Here is a 21,315-nt window from a genome sequence, read left to right as displayed (position 1 = left end):
ATTGCATATGGTTTTGCAGTGATTTGCTGTGTTGTAGATCTAGCTCATTAGACTGGCAAAATCTCTAAAATTTTCACAATAAAATGGATCTGGTTCTCGTCTGTGCAACAAACTTTACTGAACAGCATCTTATGAATAAGCCCTTGCAACTGAAGAGATTGTGATTGCAAACTGTGTAACATTCTCCTTTTCTCCCCCGGTTTTGATTGTAGTCATGAACCAATTTGGTCCAGTGGGCATGCCTATGCAGTCATTGGTACAAAGACAACAGGCACCGCTAACCCAACATCAAGGACCATCTCCACCCATGAGTCAGGTTAGTTTTCAAACACGCATACTGCACGTGTTGTTGATTTTATGCAAAGTTTGACTTGTTTGAACCATTAAGGATCACCAATAGCCCTTTTTAGAATCACTATAAAGCAGCCTTATTCTTCTGCAGCCCCATGACTTCACAGTGGATGATTGGCTGTTCATTGACTGCTGACCTTATCTAACGGCTGGATTGAAAAAAACTGTTCTGGCCATGTAAACATTGTGATCAGTAGCGATCTTGCATTTTAGTACTTCATGGGGGATGTTTATTAGGGCTTGAAGAGCTACCTGACAGTATAGCTGTTATGGGTATAATACACTGTGATATGGGAATATTGTAGTGTATTACAGAAGTGATTGCATGTTCAAGTTGGGAAATGAGAAAACATCCCAGTGGAAAACTTTCTCTGTTTAAAAATGCTTTATTATGGAAAGAAGGCTACATAAATGATATTGTTGCATCCATAAGTACTTGAGATATAAAATCAGCATGAGGTTTATCCTTCCTCCCAAAAAACAGAAGTGATCAAAAAGTCACATGTACCCTAGAATGATGCAAATGAAACTTCAACTTGTCCCGCATAAAATTAGCCTTAAGGTCGGCTGTCCACCGCCACCTGGGAGCAGGAGCCGCTGCCGAATCTCCACCGGTAGCGCTATCTAATAGGCTGACCGCAGAGAATCGGGGCCGCGAGCGGAGAATCGTAGTGATTCTCTGCTCATGGACAGGTGCCGGCGCTTTCCTTAGCACAGGGGGCCAAAGAGTTTTGATGACCTCAAAATATTCTGGGTTTTAGAATGTAGCAACAGAAAAACTGTTTCTTTTTCTGTTTTTAAAGGAAACAAACGGTATGGTATTAGGCTTTATCTGTGGCCCTGTCCCTTGCAGGCTAGAGATGCATCCTAGGACTGCATTGATGATCGCTGTTTTGTTAAATTTCTGGTTTGTCCCTTTAAAGTCTCATAGTCTGATCATAAGCTGATAAGATTTGTTTCTGCTTTAAGCCGCCTGCAGACGGGCGGAAATTCCCGCCGCTGGAAGCCTGCATAGGATTGCGTTAACAAACACAATCCTATGCAGAGGGCCGCGATTTGGTCGCGCGAAATCTCGCGCGGCAAACAAGCCGCGGCATGCCCTAGCCCCGCACAGAAACGTCACTCACCCGCCGCCGGCACATGAATGATCCGAAGCTGCGGGACGCGGGTGAGTACATGCTGCTCTCTGTAGGCTCTCGGGTCCCGCGGCGAGAATTCTCGCTGCTGGATCCGACCAGGCCGTCTGCAGGCGGCCTTAGGATGCATTTGATTGGTTGTATATGTAAATTAAATGAGAATTACAACTTCTGTTTCCTATATAGATGGCTTTTCCTTCCCGTATGCCACAACCAGCAGCCATGGCTCAGCCTGTGCAGAATCAGTTCATGCCAGGAAATTCATTTCAGGCATCGTCTCCTGTGATGAATACAAGTAATTCTTCTAGTTTACCTGTACAACAATCGACTGGACAGAACTCACCTGCACAGGTAAAGACAACTTTATCTACTTTCATTATGCTCTTAGTTTACTAAGTTTACTTAGTTTACCAAGCTCACACACGTGCCCATGAGACATTGTTCTGTCTGGCTTTTCTTTTCTCCCTTTTAGGCCCAGATGCCAAATCTTGCTCATCCTGTTAGCTCTCCTGCCATACCTCCTCAAGGATCATCCGTGAATCAACTGCATTGCTCAAATAATGTTCAGCCCCCAATCCATCGTAATTCACCATCTCCTGTCCCAAGCCGTACACCTACACCCCACCACACCCCCCCAGGTATGGGAACTCCGCAGGCATCCATACCTTCTGAACCTATGTCGTCGGCATCCTTGCCTCCGATGCCGTTACAGAATAGTGAGAGCCCCACTCCTCCTCCAGCATCAGCTGCTTTGCCAGTTTCTGCATCTGCCATTCCCGTTGGTGACCAGTCTGTTCCTACACCACCACCACAGCAGTTACCGCAGCAACCATTAACAAGGCCGCCTTCCCAGCCAAATTTGTCAACCCCAGTCTCAACACCATCTGTACCAGCACCATTACAGGTTCATCCAAGCACTCCGGTAAGTCTGAGCTTATTGTATAGTGTGGTGTTTTAAAATAGATTATTTTGTTTAAAAATGTAGCTAGAACAGTCTTAAACCGACCTGTGGCATATAGAAATGAGTTCTGCGTTGCAATTTGACATGTAATTAAGGCTGAGAGTATCTGGATGCGCCTCCTAATCATTGAATCCACGTTTCAGCAACAGTCGTTTAATGTGTGTACATGCAGCACACAGTTGGGGTGTTGGTACACCCCACCTCTGTTTTACAACTTAGGCTGCTGGCGTCACAAATGCTCTTTTGGCAGAATGGGTAGAATTTCCCATGGGCTTACCCTAAAATCTTATGAAAGCCTTTGCAGAGGTTTGGAGGCTGTTAAAGATGCAAAAGCAGCCCAACTTCGTTTTAACATTCATGTTTTTGAAATGTGATGCGGAAGCAGCCCATATCTGAGTGCTGGTCATGTATCGGCTTGCTTTTGAACATAGCTTTAGTAAATGTACCCCTCTATCTAACATATAAAGTCAATTGGTGAAATGTACCCAAAATATCCAGTCTATATGCTAATGGGCACATGGCATCTAGTAAAGGTATGTCTGCAGTGCAATATCCTCATTAAAATTTGCACTATTTGGTGCGGATTGGGACGTGGATTTAATATAGATTTCAGTCTGGAATTCACCCTTTCATTTGAAGAGATGGAATTGCACCACAAATCCACTGCAGCTAATTGACATGCTGCCAGGTTACATTCTGGCCCCACATGTCAATTTCTGCATGGATTTTGAGCAGACTTTCTCTGCAATATGTGAAAGACATTTTGGAAATCTTACTGCTGCTGTAAATGCTGTGAAATTTACCATGTGGACATTTCTCGAGGATAATCCATGGCTAATCCGGTCCGTGTGGACATACCCTAAGAATTCTCTATCACTCAGCTTTCAGAGCAGACGGCTGTTATGGAAGGACAATCATCCAATCCACCATCAATTAATAGTCCTGAAGTGAGCTCACAGCAGCCTACCGGTGAACAATTGCTCCAAGAAGTAAAGATGGAGGTAAAACAGGAAGAACCAACGGTGGAAGCTGAGCATGTAGCTGAGCCCAAAGATGAAAACCTTGAGGTAATTTTTGGAGAACTCAAGTACTGAGCTGCTGATCTGCCTTCAGTTCCTTTCTGTGAAATTTTGCTAGCAAGCAGAATAAATAACTATAGCCAATTTTAAGTTTCCAATGTCCATGTGTTATATGGCTACTGGAATGCAATGTGACATTGTGGGCTTCGTGCAGATCTGTTGGTGTTGCCCACGGGGATCCAATTCCAGTTAGTAGCTTTAATTTTGTAGTAAACCCTGGAAAGGTGAAAGTTAAGGACCTGCTGGTTGCTATGTGCAACGTCATTCTGCCCATTGGTAATGTGGCAAAATATTTGCTAATTTTGGCAAATTGCTTGCTTTACTCATAGGGTGGTTTTTACACAAAACTAGTATCCCAAAAAATCGCTCAATCGTTTGAACAATTATCGTTCAAATTCAGTGTAAACCCGTCTAATGGTTGGCTTGTTTGGTTTCTACACCCATCGTTCATCGGTACAGTGACTTGAATAACTGTGTGTAAACAGGTTGCCCAAACAAACTGACATCGTTTGCTCCTTCACTCGGGCGAACAATTATCGCTGCGTGTAAAAGTATGCTAGCTTTACTGTTTCTTTTTCGTTTGTGCTGCAAATGCAATTAACATCAGTTTTAAATCCCTCTCTCAATGACCTCATGAAGAATCCTGGTAAAAGACAAAAAAAATTAGATGAAGATGCTTATTCAAATTGAAGCAGTGTAAATTGTAATTTAAAAAAAATGCAGCAAAAAGCACTATAAACATTTTCAAACAATGTAGTATTTTTTTATTTTTTTTTTGTTCTAAAATTTTCTTTCAAGTTTTTCTGTTTAGTTGCTTTGACCATTGATTAAAGGGGTTGTTTAGGAAGCTGCCACGAGGATCCACCAGGGTCAGAACGGAAGTACTGCTCTGACCAATGTTAAGCGACTGATCGTAATTGCAAGCGCAACTCTAATTGAAATCAATGGAAACTACGTTTGCAATTGCAGACACATCTCCCATTGATTTCAATGAGAGCTGTGCTTGCAATCTCGACTGTAAGCCACTTTACATTTGTCAGAGCAGTACTTCTGCTCCAACCCCAGTATATCTATGTGGCTGCTGCCTGGATAACCCCTTTTTATGCTATAATTAAGTACAGCTGAACTAGCTGAGGCTAATTTCACACGCGTGGTTGCGATATCGGGCAGTGAATCATGGCCCGATATCATGCTCTCTAACGTGATTTTGCTGCGGACGCGAGGCAGTTTGGATTCAAAACCACTTTGCATCACTTCTGGGAAGTGGCGAATGTTTGGAGCTGACAGCAGTGAGGAGGATTGCGGAGTGCACCTAGCATGTGGGGCGATGCTGCCACAGGCCCTTATAACAATGGGTGACGCAATGCGAGGGCACACCCCAAGATGGGATGTGCCACAATCTTTTTCCTCGCATTGCATCGTGGCATGATCCCATTACAAAGAACGGGGTTCATATTTGTGCATCTCGCATTTTATTTTCATTTATTTATTTTTTTTATCTGATACAGGGCAAAATTATTGATTCACTCAAAAGTGAGGAAGAGTGAGGCTGTTACCTGCCACAGTTTTTTGGGGTTTTTTTTGAGCCATTGCATATGAATAGAAATATAAAATCTTTAAAAATTTTTAAAGTAAAAGGAGGATACCAAACTGTGGCTGTTTTAGCTTCTGATTTTACGAATTTATTTTAGAGGTTGGGTGCAAATGCTCTTTAATCCCCCGCCTTTGGTCTACCTTGACCTCTGCTTGTCTCAGAGGAAAAGGGTATTACAGTTTTGAACAACCCGTAATATAGCTGTTTTGTATATATGCGTATTAATAGCTTGATATGAGTTCACAGTATAAAAGGCTCTTCACACCTGCATTCAGGGCTTCCATCAAGGTTTCTTCAATTTTGATGGTGTTGCTACAAAAATACATCATGGGTTTCATTGTACACTCAATGTAAAAAAAAGTCACCTAGCAGTTGGTGCTTTGCTGCAGAACACAAATCACTTCAAAAGGGTCCGTGATCAGCGGATTATTCTGATTGCCAGATTAGAGTCAGGAAGGGTTTTTTTTTTCTTGCTCTTAAATGAGGAATATTGGCTTCTACCTCATTGCTTTAGGTTTTTTGCCTTCCTATGGCTCAACATCGTGGGGTAATAGACAGAACTAGATGTAGATATGTCTTTTTTTGGCCTAACCTACTATGTTATGTAACAGTTACATCTCAGGCAGATATGCAAATGATGAGAGTTGTGGTGTGATTAGATGAATGGTCTTGCCACATGAGGACCTAAAAGTGGTTCCCTGTTGGCCTATAAAAAGGCTCTCAGAGGCTCCTTTTGTGTAGTGTACCTCTCTTGCATCCAAGCTAGAGGTGGCCCACCAGGGTACAAGAGCCTCCATGCCCACCTATATCACATCTTCTAAGCAAGCTAGAGGTGGTACAACAGGGTACTAGAGCCTCCATGCCCAGCTGTATCACATCTTGTATCCAATCTAGAGAGGTGCCCAACAGGGTACTAGAGCTTTTATGCCTGCTTGTATCCAAGCTACAGGCAACCCAACAGGGTACTAGAGACTATGTCCATTTGTATCACATCTTGTATCTAAGCTATACACGGCCCAACGGGGTACTAGAGCCTCCACATCCACCATTATTACAACTTGCATCCAAGCCAGAGGAAACCCAACAGGGTCCTAGAGCTTCCATGCCCGCCCATATCACATCTTGTATCCAAGCTAGAGGCGGTACAACAGGGTACTAGAGCTTCCATGCCTGCCTGTATCGCATCTTGTATCCAGGCTAGAGGCGGTTCAACAGGGTACTAGAGCCTCCATGAAGTTTTTCGCAATACTCGTTTTGCGCTAATATTTGTCATCATTCACTTATATAACTGTTACATTCATTTTCAACGTCTTTCTAGGTGCTTTTATCTATTTTTTGACAATAAGTGTAGATAGCCATGATACTAGTGCGGACAGAGTATGATTACACCAAATGTAGAAATTATAGTATAACATTCTGAACTGCAATGCTTTGCCATGGAGTTTGATATCGAAACGTCACATTATTAACTATCTTTTTAAAAGGAGAAACTTGACCTTTCTGCTGGAGACTGCAAAGCTGAACCAATGGAACCAGAAGAAAACAAAGATGTAAAGCCAGAAGTAAAAGAGGAGGATGAGAAGCCAGGAACGCCTGCTGCACAATCTTCTCCTAGTGGACAGTCCAAAAAGAAAAGTAAGTAGTGTGTGTGAGGCAATAAACATCTATCTGTATTCTGGAGCCTCGGAAGATAATGGGCACTAACAACTGTGCACAGGCTGATTAATGTAGCATAAGGTTCTTTTTTTCTTCTTTGCTCTCAACATAAGATTTTGCTTATCGATAAATGGAAAGGCTCTAGGCCACGGTGATAGTATAATCACTGGAGGGGAAAGAAAGACACTGTGCTACATGATGTACAGCCTAAAGCAAAGACCCACAGATCTGCTCAGCTTATTAGACACTGTACTGCAGGCGTAGTGTCACAATTTAGTACAGAGTACTGCAAGCTTAGTATGGAACATCGTTTTCAACTGCTGCAGTGTCCACTATCAATAGCAGAATAAGTCTGTATACCAGATAATGGAGAAATCAAAATTTGCAGGCCCCCTTTTTCGCTGACTGATGCATGAACCATAGTGATTGTGATGAAACTGTTATGGCCATTTCAGGCAGCTTTTTGCTCATCTGCATGGGCAGCTTTAGTGGCTGCTGCAAAAGCAAATAAAATATTGGCTGCATAAAGAGACTCAAAACTCTTGATCCAAATTGTATTGCCCCTGGATTACGGGTAAACGCTCATGCAGATTCACTTGAAGATCCGTGGCAGGACTTGGCCTCAGGTTTCTGCTGATAATGAAAGCGTCAGATCCACAGTGTAAAAATGTTACGTAAATGTGGCAGAATCCTGTGTGAACGAGGCCTGTATGTGCAAATGGATAAATGTCCACACATACAGAGGAATTCAGAAAAAGGTCTAAGGTTGGTGAATTGCCACATTTCAGTGCCTCACTACTGGAGTCGCTCCCCTTGGTGCTTTTGCAGTGTTTTTTTTGTTTATTTACAACCTAGAATTTAAAATCTATTTTTAATTCAGATTTTATGTAAAGGACCTGACAAAACTGTTGAAATTGTTAGTGTGGAACTAAAAAAAAAATCTGGTTTCAAACAGACATACTGAAAAGTTGCAAGAGCATATGTATTAATACCCTTAGCTATGGAACCCCTAAGGGTGTTTTCACTTGGGAAGGAATGTTGTGGAATATTCAGCACCAGTATCCGCAGTCAGACGTGTGAAATCCCAGGACTGTGAATTCCACAACACTCTTCCCGAATATTCCATCCTGTATTGAAACTCCCTAATACGATCTGGTCCAAAAAGTTATCTTCAAAAGTCACTTGGTTGAATAAGGTCCCCCCTCCCTGTGTGCCATCAAAATGTCATATGATATCATTGACACTTCTGTATGGCACATTGCGCTTTCCTTTTCAGACAATTTTTCTTAGGTTGGTACTGCTCAGCACAGGGGCTGATTGTATATCACATATCACTCCACACTGGATTCTAAGGAATCTTGGTAACGTAGCTCCACACCATACAATGGAGCATCCTAATTTTCAGCGCAGTCTGTTGCAGGTAATTTTCACTTAAGTAAACTGCATTCTCTGCACTAGGCTCCATCATAATGGTATTATTTGAGGCACCTCCTGGTGCCCTGCCAGATAGTATTGGCCCAGTCAACCAAGGAGGTCTGCTTTAGCTTTTAACTTGTAGTACAAGCTTTTCCTTAGTAGTTTATTCATCCATTACTATCAGTACAACATATTTTTGAAACTATCTGTTTTTAACAACTGTCCCCCAAGACGTCTGGAAAAGTAATGGGCGACCCCTAGTGCACCGCCAGTAGCAATAGTTGACCCCTGTTGTTGGTCTCCACTCTACTCACCGCTGCAGCAATGTCCAAACAGGCTGTAGTGAGGAAATGGACCTGTGGTGGCATAGCAACATGGATCACGTGACCGGAGTTTGCTCATGTGATACACGTTGATATACCACCACAGGTCCTGTTCCTCACTAGAGCCTGTCCAAAAACTGCTACATTGGTGAATAGAGCGGGAACCTATATTCTTGGTCAGAGCCCCTGACCTCATCTAAACAGTCCGCTTTTGCCATCAATCATTTCCTTTGCAACAGATTGCACTATTTCTTCAGCTGTGAACATCCTAGCGTCATCTTCCACTTTAAAGTTACACATTATTTACGACCAAAAGCAACACTCTATGGCCTATTTTTTGACGTACTCTACTTCGCAATCTAATGCCCGAAGTAGTTAAAATTAACCTTGAGACTTAACGTTTCTTATTTAAAGATACGATCTCCTTATTTCAAAAAGCCATCAAATCTGCGTCCAGATTTGGAACAAAAGATTAACAATACTAAAGATGAGACACCTTATCTCATGTCTAAACAACAATTTCACAGCACATAGCAACACAACCAATGAAATCACAAATCGGGGGTTCTTATATAGACGAGTGACCATGTAACAAAAATGAACCCTTTAGATAGAAATTACTCACCCAAGCCTTGGCAAGTGAAATGACGGATGCACAATGAGGGAGGGGAGAACAGAACTCGCCTGTCTGCTGCAGTCTGTCCCGATTGTGGACGTCCGGCAAACCACACGCTCATCGGTTGGAGTCGCGGTTCCAAAGATCACTCATCAATTTTTCCAAGTCGGGTGCCAGCTGTTATGGTAATAAATCATATTCTAGAAGATTTCACTGATCTACTCCAGATTGGTTATGAGAAGCGTCTCGCATGAATACATGTATTTGAACTGACTGATATCTGTCAGTCCCCAATACTCTTCTGCTTTATTCAAATACAATACAAAGGAAATACAATGTAATTCCTATATAGCCTGTGCACAAGATTAAGGCTTTACTTATGCCATTACATGGTGGTTTGTTTAAAACCTGTCATATTTTATGGCTATTAAAATGTACATTTTCTTCAATTCTGCCATCTCTCTCATCAGTTTTTAAGCCTGAGGAATTACGACAAGCCCTCATGCCTACGCTCGAGGCCTTATACCGCCAAGATCCAGAATCCCTTCCATTCCGGCAGCCTGTGGATCCACAGTTATTGGGAATTCCGGTGAGTTTCATCAACACAAAATCTAGCCTATATATTGTCATTGTTTTGCAATTGTCATTGGCGAAATGGCGAATTTGTTTTTTAGTTTAACCATAGTCTATTACTTCCAGTTGTCATTTTTTTCTAATGTGTCCTATTTGACCTGAGCCCAACATGCATGCCATCTTTGATTATGTGACATAATTTCATACAGATTATACAGCCAGTAATTGCTATAGCTGTTTTCAACCAAGAATTACCTAATGAGTGTTTTTCATGTACTAGTTGGCATCTCTAAACATTGATACTGCCCCTAACATTGCTTTTCATGTGATACTGTGCAAAGCGGCCACATGCATGAAAGCAGTCCAATAAAACTTAGTTTGATTTTATACCTCATTCTATACCTGCTTACCATGTCTTCATAAGTAAATAAGGTCCTAGTTGGACAAAGCATCAGCAGGTGTAAAGACAAAGGAATTCTATAGTAAACCCACAATGCAGATTTTGCTACAGATTTGCCACCTATTTCACCCAGTGCACTGCAAAGGATGAAATCCCAATGAAAATCCTCAGACACTCCTACGGATTTAAAATTTCCAATACACGTCAATTTCTGCACAGATTTCTCTCTGCAGTACTTCCCTCCATACCACAGTTACATTTCAGCTACATCCTACATACCAGCATGGGGAGCATCAGATTGGCTGCATTATTTTCACTTAGTAAGGTGTCATACAGTACATCGTTACATTCCATTTCCCATTAGATATGCTATTTTTGCAGAGGAGTCATATCTAGTTCTTCATAACCACCCTGTTATGACCATTATCTGACAGCTCATTCTCTCCTTGCAGAGTGCAGATTATCATATGCCTAGTAGACTTGGTCGGATTACTCTAAATCCTGTTCGCCATGCAGCCTCATTAATGCCTCCCATAGGAGAGTTTTCATGTTGTGGATGATAACCAGTATTGGTATCTGCCTTCTTATTCTCTCCCCCCCCCCCCCCCCCCCCAACATACGCTGCATAGCACTCTACTCCAGGCTACCAAAACCTGAGCCTGCACAGTAAGATGGAATGCCCTGATTTCACATTTTGCCCTCAAAGGGCATCCTCTAAATGAGACTTTATAAGGCTTGCCTTGGTAACACTGCAGCAGATTGTGGCAGCCCTTCCAGTTTGTACGTCTACCTGGTGAGGACTGCCTCTTGTCACGCAGTGCACCAACCACGCTAAGTGGTCTGCTCCAGCATTGGCTTCCCATAGCGATACTTTCCATACCAAGGGTTAGGCATTTATTACTATCAGTAATTATAAAGCCTATAAACTGCAGGTGTACATCTGACAGGTACATTCAGATGTATTCATCTTTAGTATTCCTTTTACATGCATCAGGTCACACTTTCCACCTGCATGATTAACAACGTTCTCAGTGTGGTGAATGTCAGTACACATCTATTCCTTCCTGGGTGTGGAAAATACTCTGCATACTCTTGACTGTGGGGTCATTCCACCACGTTTACTGCCTTTGCACCTACTGGTCAAGGCGTCGGGCATACTGTTTTTAGGAGCTATACAGAATGATTTGTCTTTAGCGCTCAATAGCAAATCGGCACTCGTCTTTCCCTTACAAGTGCTAGTGTATTCCGGATGGGGCACATTTCTTACATACTGTCTTTGAGATCCACCTTTTGAAAAAAAAAAACCTTTCACGCAGCTTATGAGGCTTGGCTGTTCAAGCCTTGGACAACATGGTGCTTCCTCCAATACCTCTCTCCTCTTCTGGGAACTACCCTGCCTAGATGAAACAATAGAACAGAGACTTTGTGCATCCCAAGCCCTGGTGGAGTTTGCTCTCCAATGGGACTATTGCCCCTCTTATCTTTCCAGGTCTGGTCCCACAATATTCCTGCCTTGGGATCGTCCTCTAGATTCCTCTTGGTACCCATCTATCCTTCAGGCATCAGATTTACTTTGTTCTCTGCTCTAGGCCACTCGAAGCAAACTAGGCACGTACTAAAAAACCCATCTCTTTGGCCATATCAGCGGCATCCAGAGTGCTACGTTACTGCTATCTTGCCTTGCTACATTTTATAGCAGACTGATGGAGAGTCAGCTTAAGCATGGCTCTCCTGACCTTCTACAGACGGCCGGCATCAACTCTTGAGTGCAGAGCTTTCCAGAGCCCGAGTCCTGCTACTCTGGAAAAGGGCAAGCTTGAATCTTTCACAGTTGATTCAACCATAATCGTGGTTTTGCCTTTGTCAGTAGCAAACCAGAGAATAGAACACTTTCTCCTTTGCCTTTCTCGTCTGTTCTTCAGCCGTTTGCACATTGATTTAGGGGAGGAGAAAAAGATGAATCGCGCTCAGGGAGTGACCTTAAACCAAAACCGCTGATATGTATAGAATAACGTAAACCTTTCACTTCATAGGTGGTTTGAGAGGTGTGACCCAGCTCCTATTTAGGGCTCACACCCACTTGCTTTTTTTTTTTTTAATGCTGCAATATCGCTGTTTTTTTGTGTGTTTTTTTTTTTACGCAGTTGTCAATGGACTTTCCAATGTTAACCCCTTCCCGCTCCATGACGTACCGGTACGTCACGGGAGCCTGGTACTTCCCGCAATATGACGTACCGGTATGTCATCGGGATAGCGGGAGATCATGACTGACCTCGCGCTATCCCGCAGCGGGAGCCGGCTGTCAGTCACAGCCGGCGCCCCGCTGTTAACCCCTTCCCTGCCGCGATCTAAGTAGATCACGGCAGGGAAAGAGTTCACAGATGTTATCGCGAGAGCCTGGCCTGTCGCCATGGCAACAGGACGCCAGACACTGGCGTCATGTGTTGCCAATGCCTATGATCGCTGTATAAGCGATGAGGCAGGGCAGTGGCTCTGCCATGCCTTATCACAGCGATCATAGGTACAGTGCTGCAAGTCCCTCAGAGAAACTCAAATTGTGTGTAAAAAAAATAAATAAAAATAAAAAAAAGGTTTTTTTAATAGCATAAAAAAAGGTAAAAAAAATTAAAACCCCACATTTGGTATTGACGCATCCGTAATGACGTGTACAAAAAGTTGAACATTCTTTTTATTTTCTACGGCAAAAAGCGTAAAAAAAAAGACGCTAAAAAACAGAAGAAAAATGCTAATTTTTTGCATTTTGCCTCCCAAAAAATGCAATAAAAGTGATCAAAAAAGCCGTACATTCCCCACGATGGTACTAATAAAAACTTCAGCTCGTCTCGGAAAAAATAAGCCCTCATAGAGCTCCGTACATAAAAAAATTAAAAAGTTACAGGTCTTTGAATGCAGCTATAGAGAAAAAAAAAAGATTTCCAAAACAAAGGGGTTTTATTGCAAAAAAGTGTAAAAACCTTAAAAAAAAAAAAAAAAAAGAATTTTGGTATCGTTGTAACCGTACCGACCCACAGAAAAGATTTAGTGTGCCATTTATGCTGCACGATTAAAGCTGTAAAAAAAAAAAAAAAAAATGGCAGAATTGATGCGTTTTCTCTGTCATTATAAAAAAAAAAATTTTTTTACAATATAGTCTATGTACCCAAAAGTGTCACCGATAAAAACTACAGTTCGCCACGCAAAAAAAAGCCTTTATATGGCCGCGTCGACTGAGATAAAGTTATGGCTTTTGAAAAATGGAGATGGAAAAATACCAAAAATCGCTTGGTCCTCAGCGCCAAAATACGCCGCGTCATTAAGGGGTTAAAAACATATTGCAAGTTGGTGCTTTTGCAATTTTTGTGTGATCCGGTTTTAACATTAGAAAGTCCCATTGTCAAAATGCAAGTGGGTGGGAAAGCGTGTTGTGGATTCCTTGGAACTAAAATGCAGAGGAGGGGTCCTCTCCTGCATATTGTAATATACATATATAGAAAAGCAGTCCGATGACTGACTGACCTCTCTTCTGCATAGTGGTAGAAACATAGGAGCTATGCAGGGAAATTTCAGATTCTGACAAGGCTGTTCAAAAGGGGTTCTATCCAAATGAGAGAATTGCGAAAGGAAAAATGAGACCTATATACCTGGGCGTGCGTCTCCAGACAGGCCGCCCAAGAACGAGGTTGAAGGGTGCTGACAGGGACACGTCTTTGCAAGCTTTTACGCCACTTTGTGGCATAAAGTAACATTTTTGCACAAACTGGCATTTGTGCCCAAATTTGACGTTTTGGCTTTCTGTGCCGGTCTTGCCATTTTTTGAAAAGTGCGCATGGCCTTAGGTGACGTGTCCACCCAAGCCAGCAGTGTGTTATATAATTTATGCCACAACTTAATGTGAATTATACCAGAAATGTATGCTAGTTCAGACTCTGCGTATACTTCTGGGATGTGCTAAATAAGTGCGCCTCTTCATGAATTCTTGGCACATTGGGAGATCTTACTAAGCCCAGTGTTGCAAATGCTGAGTTTAGTAAATTTACCCCATAATGTCTCGCTTATGGGGCATCTTCCTCTCTGTATCCCATGATATGACATCGCTGCATGCCTTCAAAGAAGGCATGATTATGAAAAAACAGTGTAAGCAGACTTTGGTTAGAGGGAGGACCTTGGGCCCCCTAAATTCCTATCCCAAAAACATAACATAGTAAAGGTAGTTGTAGGACCAGAAAGGTAAAAGGCCCGATGGGTAGGCGTTAACCATAGAAGTGAAGTTTGTCATAGGCTGGGGGAAGTGTGTCTAAATAGGACAGAGCGCGAAGACCATTTCAAGGAGAAATAACCTTTCATGCTGGAGACTGTTGCTGGAGGAAGGTTAACATTTAGAACCCCAGCTTTATGCAAGTTAATGTTATAAATCCCCAAAGGACTGGAACTCTTGAGAATGCATGGGAAACTATTGCTAGGTTTGGATGTAAAAATGACTATATAATCAGCATAAATGGCTAGTTTGTATACAGAGTTGCCCACTCTGGCATGGTATTCCATTTGATTAATGTATAGAAGGTGCGACGAAGCAGTCCTGTCTGGTTTCATTCTTAATGCGGATTGGGGTAAATTAACTCCTCATTAACCCTCACCTGTGCCACGAGGGAAATGGAGAGCCAATATTCGAGTAAGCGTAATCTTCCCTAAGGCCCGTCACAAAAAGTCCCAATGTGCTCAATCGAACGATTTGGGGGCATTGATGGACAGAAAGCATAGTTGAAGCCCCCAGCTCTGCGCCAGAGATCTTAATCTACATAACCTTGTAGAGGGATTGCATAGGAAAATATCTAAATTTGCAGATGATGCGAAACATGTAAACTAATTGGCACGAGAGGATAGACGGTTATGTTGTATTGTACGCACAAAATCCTGAGTAGCTTTTCAACAGAGCCCTCCATCATATGCCAAGAGGTCTACAATTTAGAGCTCACATGTTTTGGCGTTGCTCTAGGTCTCTCAGGTAATGGAAAGAAATTATGCAGATATTACCTGAATTTTCAAATACCGGTACCAATAGATACTGGGAATTGGAGAAGGGTTGACGGAGAATTTTAAAATGATTAGAGCTTGAAGGTTCAATATAAAGAATATATTTTACTAAGTGGACTAATTTGTTGTGTGTTTAAATTTCTTTTGGCAATTCCGATTCTTTCATTTTTGGTTTTAGCGTATAAATGCTTTATTAACTGTTAGATCATGATATTATTTTGCATCATCTCAGACCAGAAGTGCATTATAACATATGATTTAGAAAAATACCTCTGCCCTGCAGGATTACTTTGAGATTGTGAAGACTCCGATGGATCTGTCAACCATTAAACGGAAGTTGGACACAGGGCAGTACCAGGAGCCGTGGCAGTATGTGGAAGACATCTGGCTGATGTTTAACAATGCTTGGCTATATAACCGAAAAACCTCTCGTGTTTACAAGTACTGCTCAAAGTTAGCTGAAGTGTTTGAGCAGGAGATCGACCCAGTTATGCAAAGTCTAGGATACTGTTGTGGCAGAAAGGTATGTATAACATAAAATATTTTGTCATTTGTCATTGTCAGTATGAAATACTATTTGATCTGTGTGGTGCGTAAATTATTTTTTGATTTGGAAGAATTTGTTTACATTAGAACTTTAGGTTTCCTTAACAGATTGTAGAGCAGAAGCAGTGCGGTACCGTGTCAGCCAGAAAGTCTGATAAGAAGACACTACTATTATATCCATTGTGCTCTGTGAACCTCTCAGTATAAGGCAAGCACCGTGGAGATAAATGTGCCATCTAGCCCAGTGTTCCCCAACTCCAGTCCTCAGGGACCACCAACAGGTCATGTCTTCAGGATTTCCTCAGTATTACACAGGTGATGTAATTATTGTTGTTGCCTCAGACATTGCCACAGGAGTTCTTACCATAGGATATCCTGAAAACATGACCTGTTGGTGATCCCTGAGGACTGGAGTTTGGGGGACCCCTGATCTAGAGGACTACCGTTGTCCAACAATACCAGTTGACGGCTCTGTTGTGCGGTGATGAGAAGGAATTCTTCTACAGACTGCAAGTGAAAAAAACAATTCTGACCAAATAGATATAACCGCACACGCAGATATGGAACAAGCCTCAAGAAACTGAACCCTGCAATCCAGATAAAATTTTAGATTATTATATAGATTGTTTTTAGAAAGAAAGTTAAATTAGAGATTTTTAACAAGTGGGACAAAACATACAACTTAAGTGTAAAAGAGGAAAGCCCTAAAATATCAGCATTAAACCAGCGGATTGAGGAGCTGTAATAACTGATGAGCTGATACCCCGGAAACAGAGATAACTGTGACAAGAAATACTACACAACACTGAATGTTAACCCAGCATCCACCCTATGGGACAATTCAAAAATGAGTACCTTCTACATGTTACCGAAAATGCAGAGAGGTCGATTCGGAAACGCCAATTATTTCTACTATTGGGATCTTAATTGAGATTATCTCTGTCTAGGTTGATTATATTCTAAAATCCCTGGTGAGGTGCACACCCAGCTATGTCCAGGGCTCCACTGACATTCTTCACAAACTGACAGCCCTGGGCCTACAACTAGAGGACACAATACTGGTGTAGTCTTTTTACTCCAACATACCACACGAGGATGGCATAGCCACATGGCAGTACTTCCTCCAAAAACAGTCTAGCCTCTTATCTAACTTCATATCTGATCATGTGTGTGTCACAATTACTCATTTGGAAAAGATGTGCCTGCAATGTATGGGTAATGCCATGCAACATTCTCTTCTGTGGCCTTCCTTCTATTGCTCTGGTACCCCTCTAATCCTCAGTTGTTCTGCCCGTCCATCCTCAACTCTGCTGCTCGACTTTTTTCCCTTTTTCCGCTGTAATTCTGTCTCCTCTCTACCAATCCCTTCGCTACTTATTGCACAGAGAATCCAAACTATTATAAATTACATACAAGGCCATCCACAATGTCTCCTCCATACATCTCTGCCTGAATACCCCTGTGCGTAAGCTCTAGTGCTTGTAAGACCTTCTCACATTATTCCCTCTAGGATTTCTCCTGTACATGACCTAATACACTGAAACTTGCTACCTCAGCACATCACACTCCACCACCTGAGAAAGCTTTGACAGGAAACTGGTAACCCACCTCTTCAGAATAGTCTATAACCTACCATAACCCCCGCTGCCACAAGATGAGCACCTCTTACGCTACTGTCTCCTTCCTCTGTAAACCCTTGTGGGCAGCGTCCTCTCTCCCTCTGTATCACTTTGCCGTCTAGTGGATGATGACCATTCCTGCGTTATATTTAGTATGGCGATATATGTAGTGGTATCTGTAGTTTATATGTAGTGCAGTGTAGTTAACTTCTGTAGTTTAACTTTCGTACAGCGCCTTGGAAGTAATGGCACTTTAAAGATAGTAGTAGTAAATAATGGGAAGCAAAATATTACCACAATGTGCAAACGTTTTCATGGTCAAACTAGAGGAAGTGTTTGTATGATTTATCCTTTACCCATACTTTGCTATATGGATTATCTGCTAATCTGGACAGGCTTTGAAGATGAGCTGTTGAGCTTCCTCAAGAACTTCAAAGAGTTCCATCAAACCATCAGATTCCAAATACTCACACTTCCTGGACACAACCATAGACCTAAAGAAAGAATGCCACACAAACATCAGTCTACCACACAATGACAGACCAGCCAGCATCTACAGTCAAGCTCTGTTATAAATCTATATCTATTCAGACTGTGAAGACCTCAGTCATCTGAGGAATACCATTCACTGGTCATAGATGACCAATCACAGAGCCACAAGGACTCGTCGGAGCAGCCGCTTGGAATACAAACAGAAGGAAGAGAACGGGCTGCTTTTAGTGGTCACATATGACTCTCAAATGAACTTCTTGAGAAAAATCACTGCTGATCTCCAAACCTATACTCCAAAAAGACAAGACTTAAAGGGGTTGTCCCGCGAAAGCAAGTGGGGGGTATACACGTCTGTATAGCCATATTAATGCACTTTGTAATATACATCGTGCATTAATTATGAGCCATACAGAAGTTATTCACTTACCTGCTCCGTTGCTAGCGTCCCTGTCTCCATGGTGCCGTCTAATTTCAGCGTCTAATCTCCCGATTAGACGCGCTTGCGCAGTCCGGTCTTCTCCCTTCTGAATGGGGCCGCTCGTGCTGGAGAGCTGCTCCTCGTAGCTCCGCCCCGTCACGTGTGACGATTCCAGCCAATCAGGAGCCTGGAATCGGCAATGGAACGCACAGAGCCCACGGTGCACCATGGGAGAAGACCTGCGGTCCACCGTGGGTGAAGATCCCAGCGGACATCTTCGCAAGGTAAGTAAGAAGTCACCGGAGCGCGGGGATTCGGGTAAGTACTATGCGGTTTTGTTTTTTTTTTAAACCCCTGCATCGGGTTTGTCTCGCACCGAACGGGGGGGCTATTGAAAAAAAAAAACCCGTTTCGGCGCGGGACAACCCCTTTAAGGAAATGTTTCCAGATTTCCTTCTCTCATGCAAACAGACACCAGACTAGAGGAATCTCATCAGGATGCACTCTCACTGGCATCAAAGACTGGCACTTGTACCAGCAGAAGATGCAGGACCCTTCTCCACGTCCTACCAGCAGACATAGGACTATTGTATCATACTTTCTGTACATCCTCACAAGTGGTGTACAAGGTGTCCTGAAGACATATTGAGAAACAAATCAGACTATAGTCCAAGATGACCTAGAAAAACGAAGAAGCTCAATACACCCGCAGGCAACCATTTCCCGGGTCCAGACACAAGTTTTAATGGACCTGAAAATCTTAATACTAAAAAGGTATCTAAAAAAATGACAGGAGACAGAAGAATTTGGGGAACTCTAAGATTTTTCTAGACATTAACAGAACGGTGACATTTTTAGCATGTGTGTTTGAATCTCTATGTAAACACTTGACTCCTCACCTGACCTGTGACCTAAGTCATCGCCTCTTACCTCTTCATCTTATACACAAGCCTTTATTCCAGGACTCTGGTCTTATATAAATGCTTTGTTTTTCTTCTCAGTTGCTGCATTTGTTCTGTCTTTTTAAAATGCAAATTAATCACACTAAAGCCCTTTAACATGGAACAATTATAATTTAAAAAAATTGTTTAAACAAAGGAAAAATTAAGGATAATTCAATGTAAACGCAGCCAACGATCGAACGATATATAATAGTGTATTTGTGCGTTTTTATTTTTTACATTTTCCCTTTTTCATTCACCGTTCATGTTATACAGGCATAAAAATCCTCGTTGGCCTTCACTAATTGATCGGTTTAAATGTCGGTCGTTCTCACTTATGTGCTTTATTTTTTCTATTGCTGACGCACAGGACCTGGTGCCTGGATCCCCATTGATCAGTTGTTTTCTTAAGGCCACTGTCACTGCAATCAGCACAGGAAGCAGATTGTGCTGACTAGAGTTTGGTGGCTGGGGTTGATACAGTAGGAGCACCTTCCATTGACTTTAGCAGGAGCACTTTCTGCTTCCTGCACTGACCGCAGTGACAGCTGCCCTGGCAATCAGCTGATCGTCAGGGATCTCAAGTGGTGAGATGACCTGTGGGTCATCAATTGAAAAGGAGGGTGGGGATTGGGGGTGGAGTACACCTTTTTACAGTTTTCTAAAAAAAAAAATTTGAAGCCTACTCACAATTCACACTTTCTTACAGCTCGAATTCTCTCCACAAACACTATGCTGTTATGGCAAACAGTTATGTACAATTCCCCGTGATGCCACATACTTCAGTTATCAAAATAGGTAAGTACTTCCACAAAAATATTGTTGTTCTTTACCATTTAATGTTAGATTTCAATGCTTAAAGAGCAATTTTAATCAAATATGACTACGCTGATCCCATCCTCATAATTACTGATTGTAGTGATCAAACACTAAAAACTGACTACTTTGAGGACAGCTGCAGCCTTTATTTTTATTTTTTCCTCACTTTCAAACAATAACTTATTTTTCTGGTCACACAGCTAGAAGGGTTTTTTTTTTGGTCTTTTTTTTTTTGCGGGACGAGTTGTATTTTTCAATGGTATCATTACCATGTAAAGTACTAGAAAATCTTTGAATATTTGAGCGTGGAGAAATTGGGGGGAAAAAATCGAACTGCGCAATTTTAGGTGTTTGCTTTTATGATTATGACACTGTAAAAATAGCATAGCATGTTATGTTCTGTGGGCTAGTACAATTACGGCGATTCCAAATTTATAGTTCACGTAGTATGACTTAAAAAAAAAACTGGCTTTTAAATAAAAATTGCTTTGACGCCATATTTTGACTGTCGATCAGGTTGCGTGAAGGTTTACTTTTTTTTGTTGGTGACCTGTTATCATTTTGAGGTGCATATGATTTTTAAGGGCTTGCTCAGACGAGTGGAGAGTCGTGCGGGGAAAAAAATCCGCATTGCCATGTCTATTGCCACCCATATGTTCTATCTTTCGTAGGTGCGGATTTTTGCCTGAACACGTGTTGGGGGGGGGGGGGGGGGGTTGGGGGGTTTCCGCGCAGCTCTCTGCTCGTCTGACCGAGCCCTACATTACTTTTTATGCAGTTTTATCTTGGACATGTGGTGACCAAAAAAAGCGCAGTTCCAGAATTGTGTACTCTTCCCCCCCCCCCAAGATTTGCTGCCAATAGGACACTGGTTTAGTGCTGGACAAAACCAAATAGCAAACATGTTGAATTCAAATTGCATGTGTTTAGATTGACATTGCATTCAGATGTAATTATGAGGATCCACTGAATGGACGCAGTGTTGGGACCAGTTGTATTAATCATGAGTGGAATTGCCCTTTAAAGGATTAGTTCTTGCCTATCAGCACTGTTGATGTTCTGAGATGGGGAGCTGTACCTTGTACTATCTGTCTGTCAGGGGGTTTTCAGATATGTAAAAGATGAAGTGCCGTTTCTCGTCACCCTATTTCTGCTTTTGTTTGTACCCTGCCTGTAATCAATAGATGTCTTGGCTTCTATGCTCTATCTAGTCATACGCTAAAAAAGGTACCTAACATAAGTTTGTCTACCTCTTAATTCACAAAACATTTACTGTTATGTGTGGGCAGGCATTTTGTTTAGTTCTCAGCTGAAATGCAGATGAGTTTGTGAAGAGCCACATCT

At 42.1% G+C, this 21,315-nt stretch overlaps 1 protein-coding gene across 1 annotated transcript in view; it reads left to right on the top strand.

Moving 5' to 3' along the window:
* The window catches only part of EP300 (E1A binding protein p300), a 103,859-nt gene that overhangs the window by 37,400 nt on the left and 45,144 nt on the right, over nucleotides 1–21,315 (top strand). Inside the window, exons 12-19 of the mRNA XM_066596196.1 lie at nucleotides 213–316; nucleotides 1,674–1,838; nucleotides 1,960–2,409; nucleotides 3,330–3,515; nucleotides 6,606–6,756; nucleotides 9,603–9,721; nucleotides 15,420–15,659; nucleotides 19,862–19,950. Coding sequence (XP_066452293.1) covers nucleotides 213–316; nucleotides 1,674–1,838; nucleotides 1,960–2,409; nucleotides 3,330–3,515; nucleotides 6,606–6,756; nucleotides 9,603–9,721; nucleotides 15,420–15,659; nucleotides 19,862–19,950 — 1,504 coding nt within the window. The remainder of the gene's footprint in view (nucleotides 1–212; nucleotides 317–1,673; nucleotides 1,839–1,959; nucleotides 2,410–3,329; nucleotides 3,516–6,605; nucleotides 6,757–9,602; nucleotides 9,722–15,419; nucleotides 15,660–19,861; nucleotides 19,951–21,315) is intronic.

This window comes from Eleutherodactylus coqui, chromosome 3 (genome assembly GCF_035609145.1).
Source record: "Eleutherodactylus coqui strain aEleCoq1 chromosome 3, aEleCoq1.hap1, whole genome shotgun sequence".
NCBI classification, from domain to species: domain Eukaryota; kingdom Metazoa; phylum Chordata; class Amphibia; order Anura; family Eleutherodactylidae; genus Eleutherodactylus; species Eleutherodactylus coqui.
Note: the sequence above shows the minus strand (reverse complement) of the source record. Positions and strands in the feature narration are given on the sequence as shown.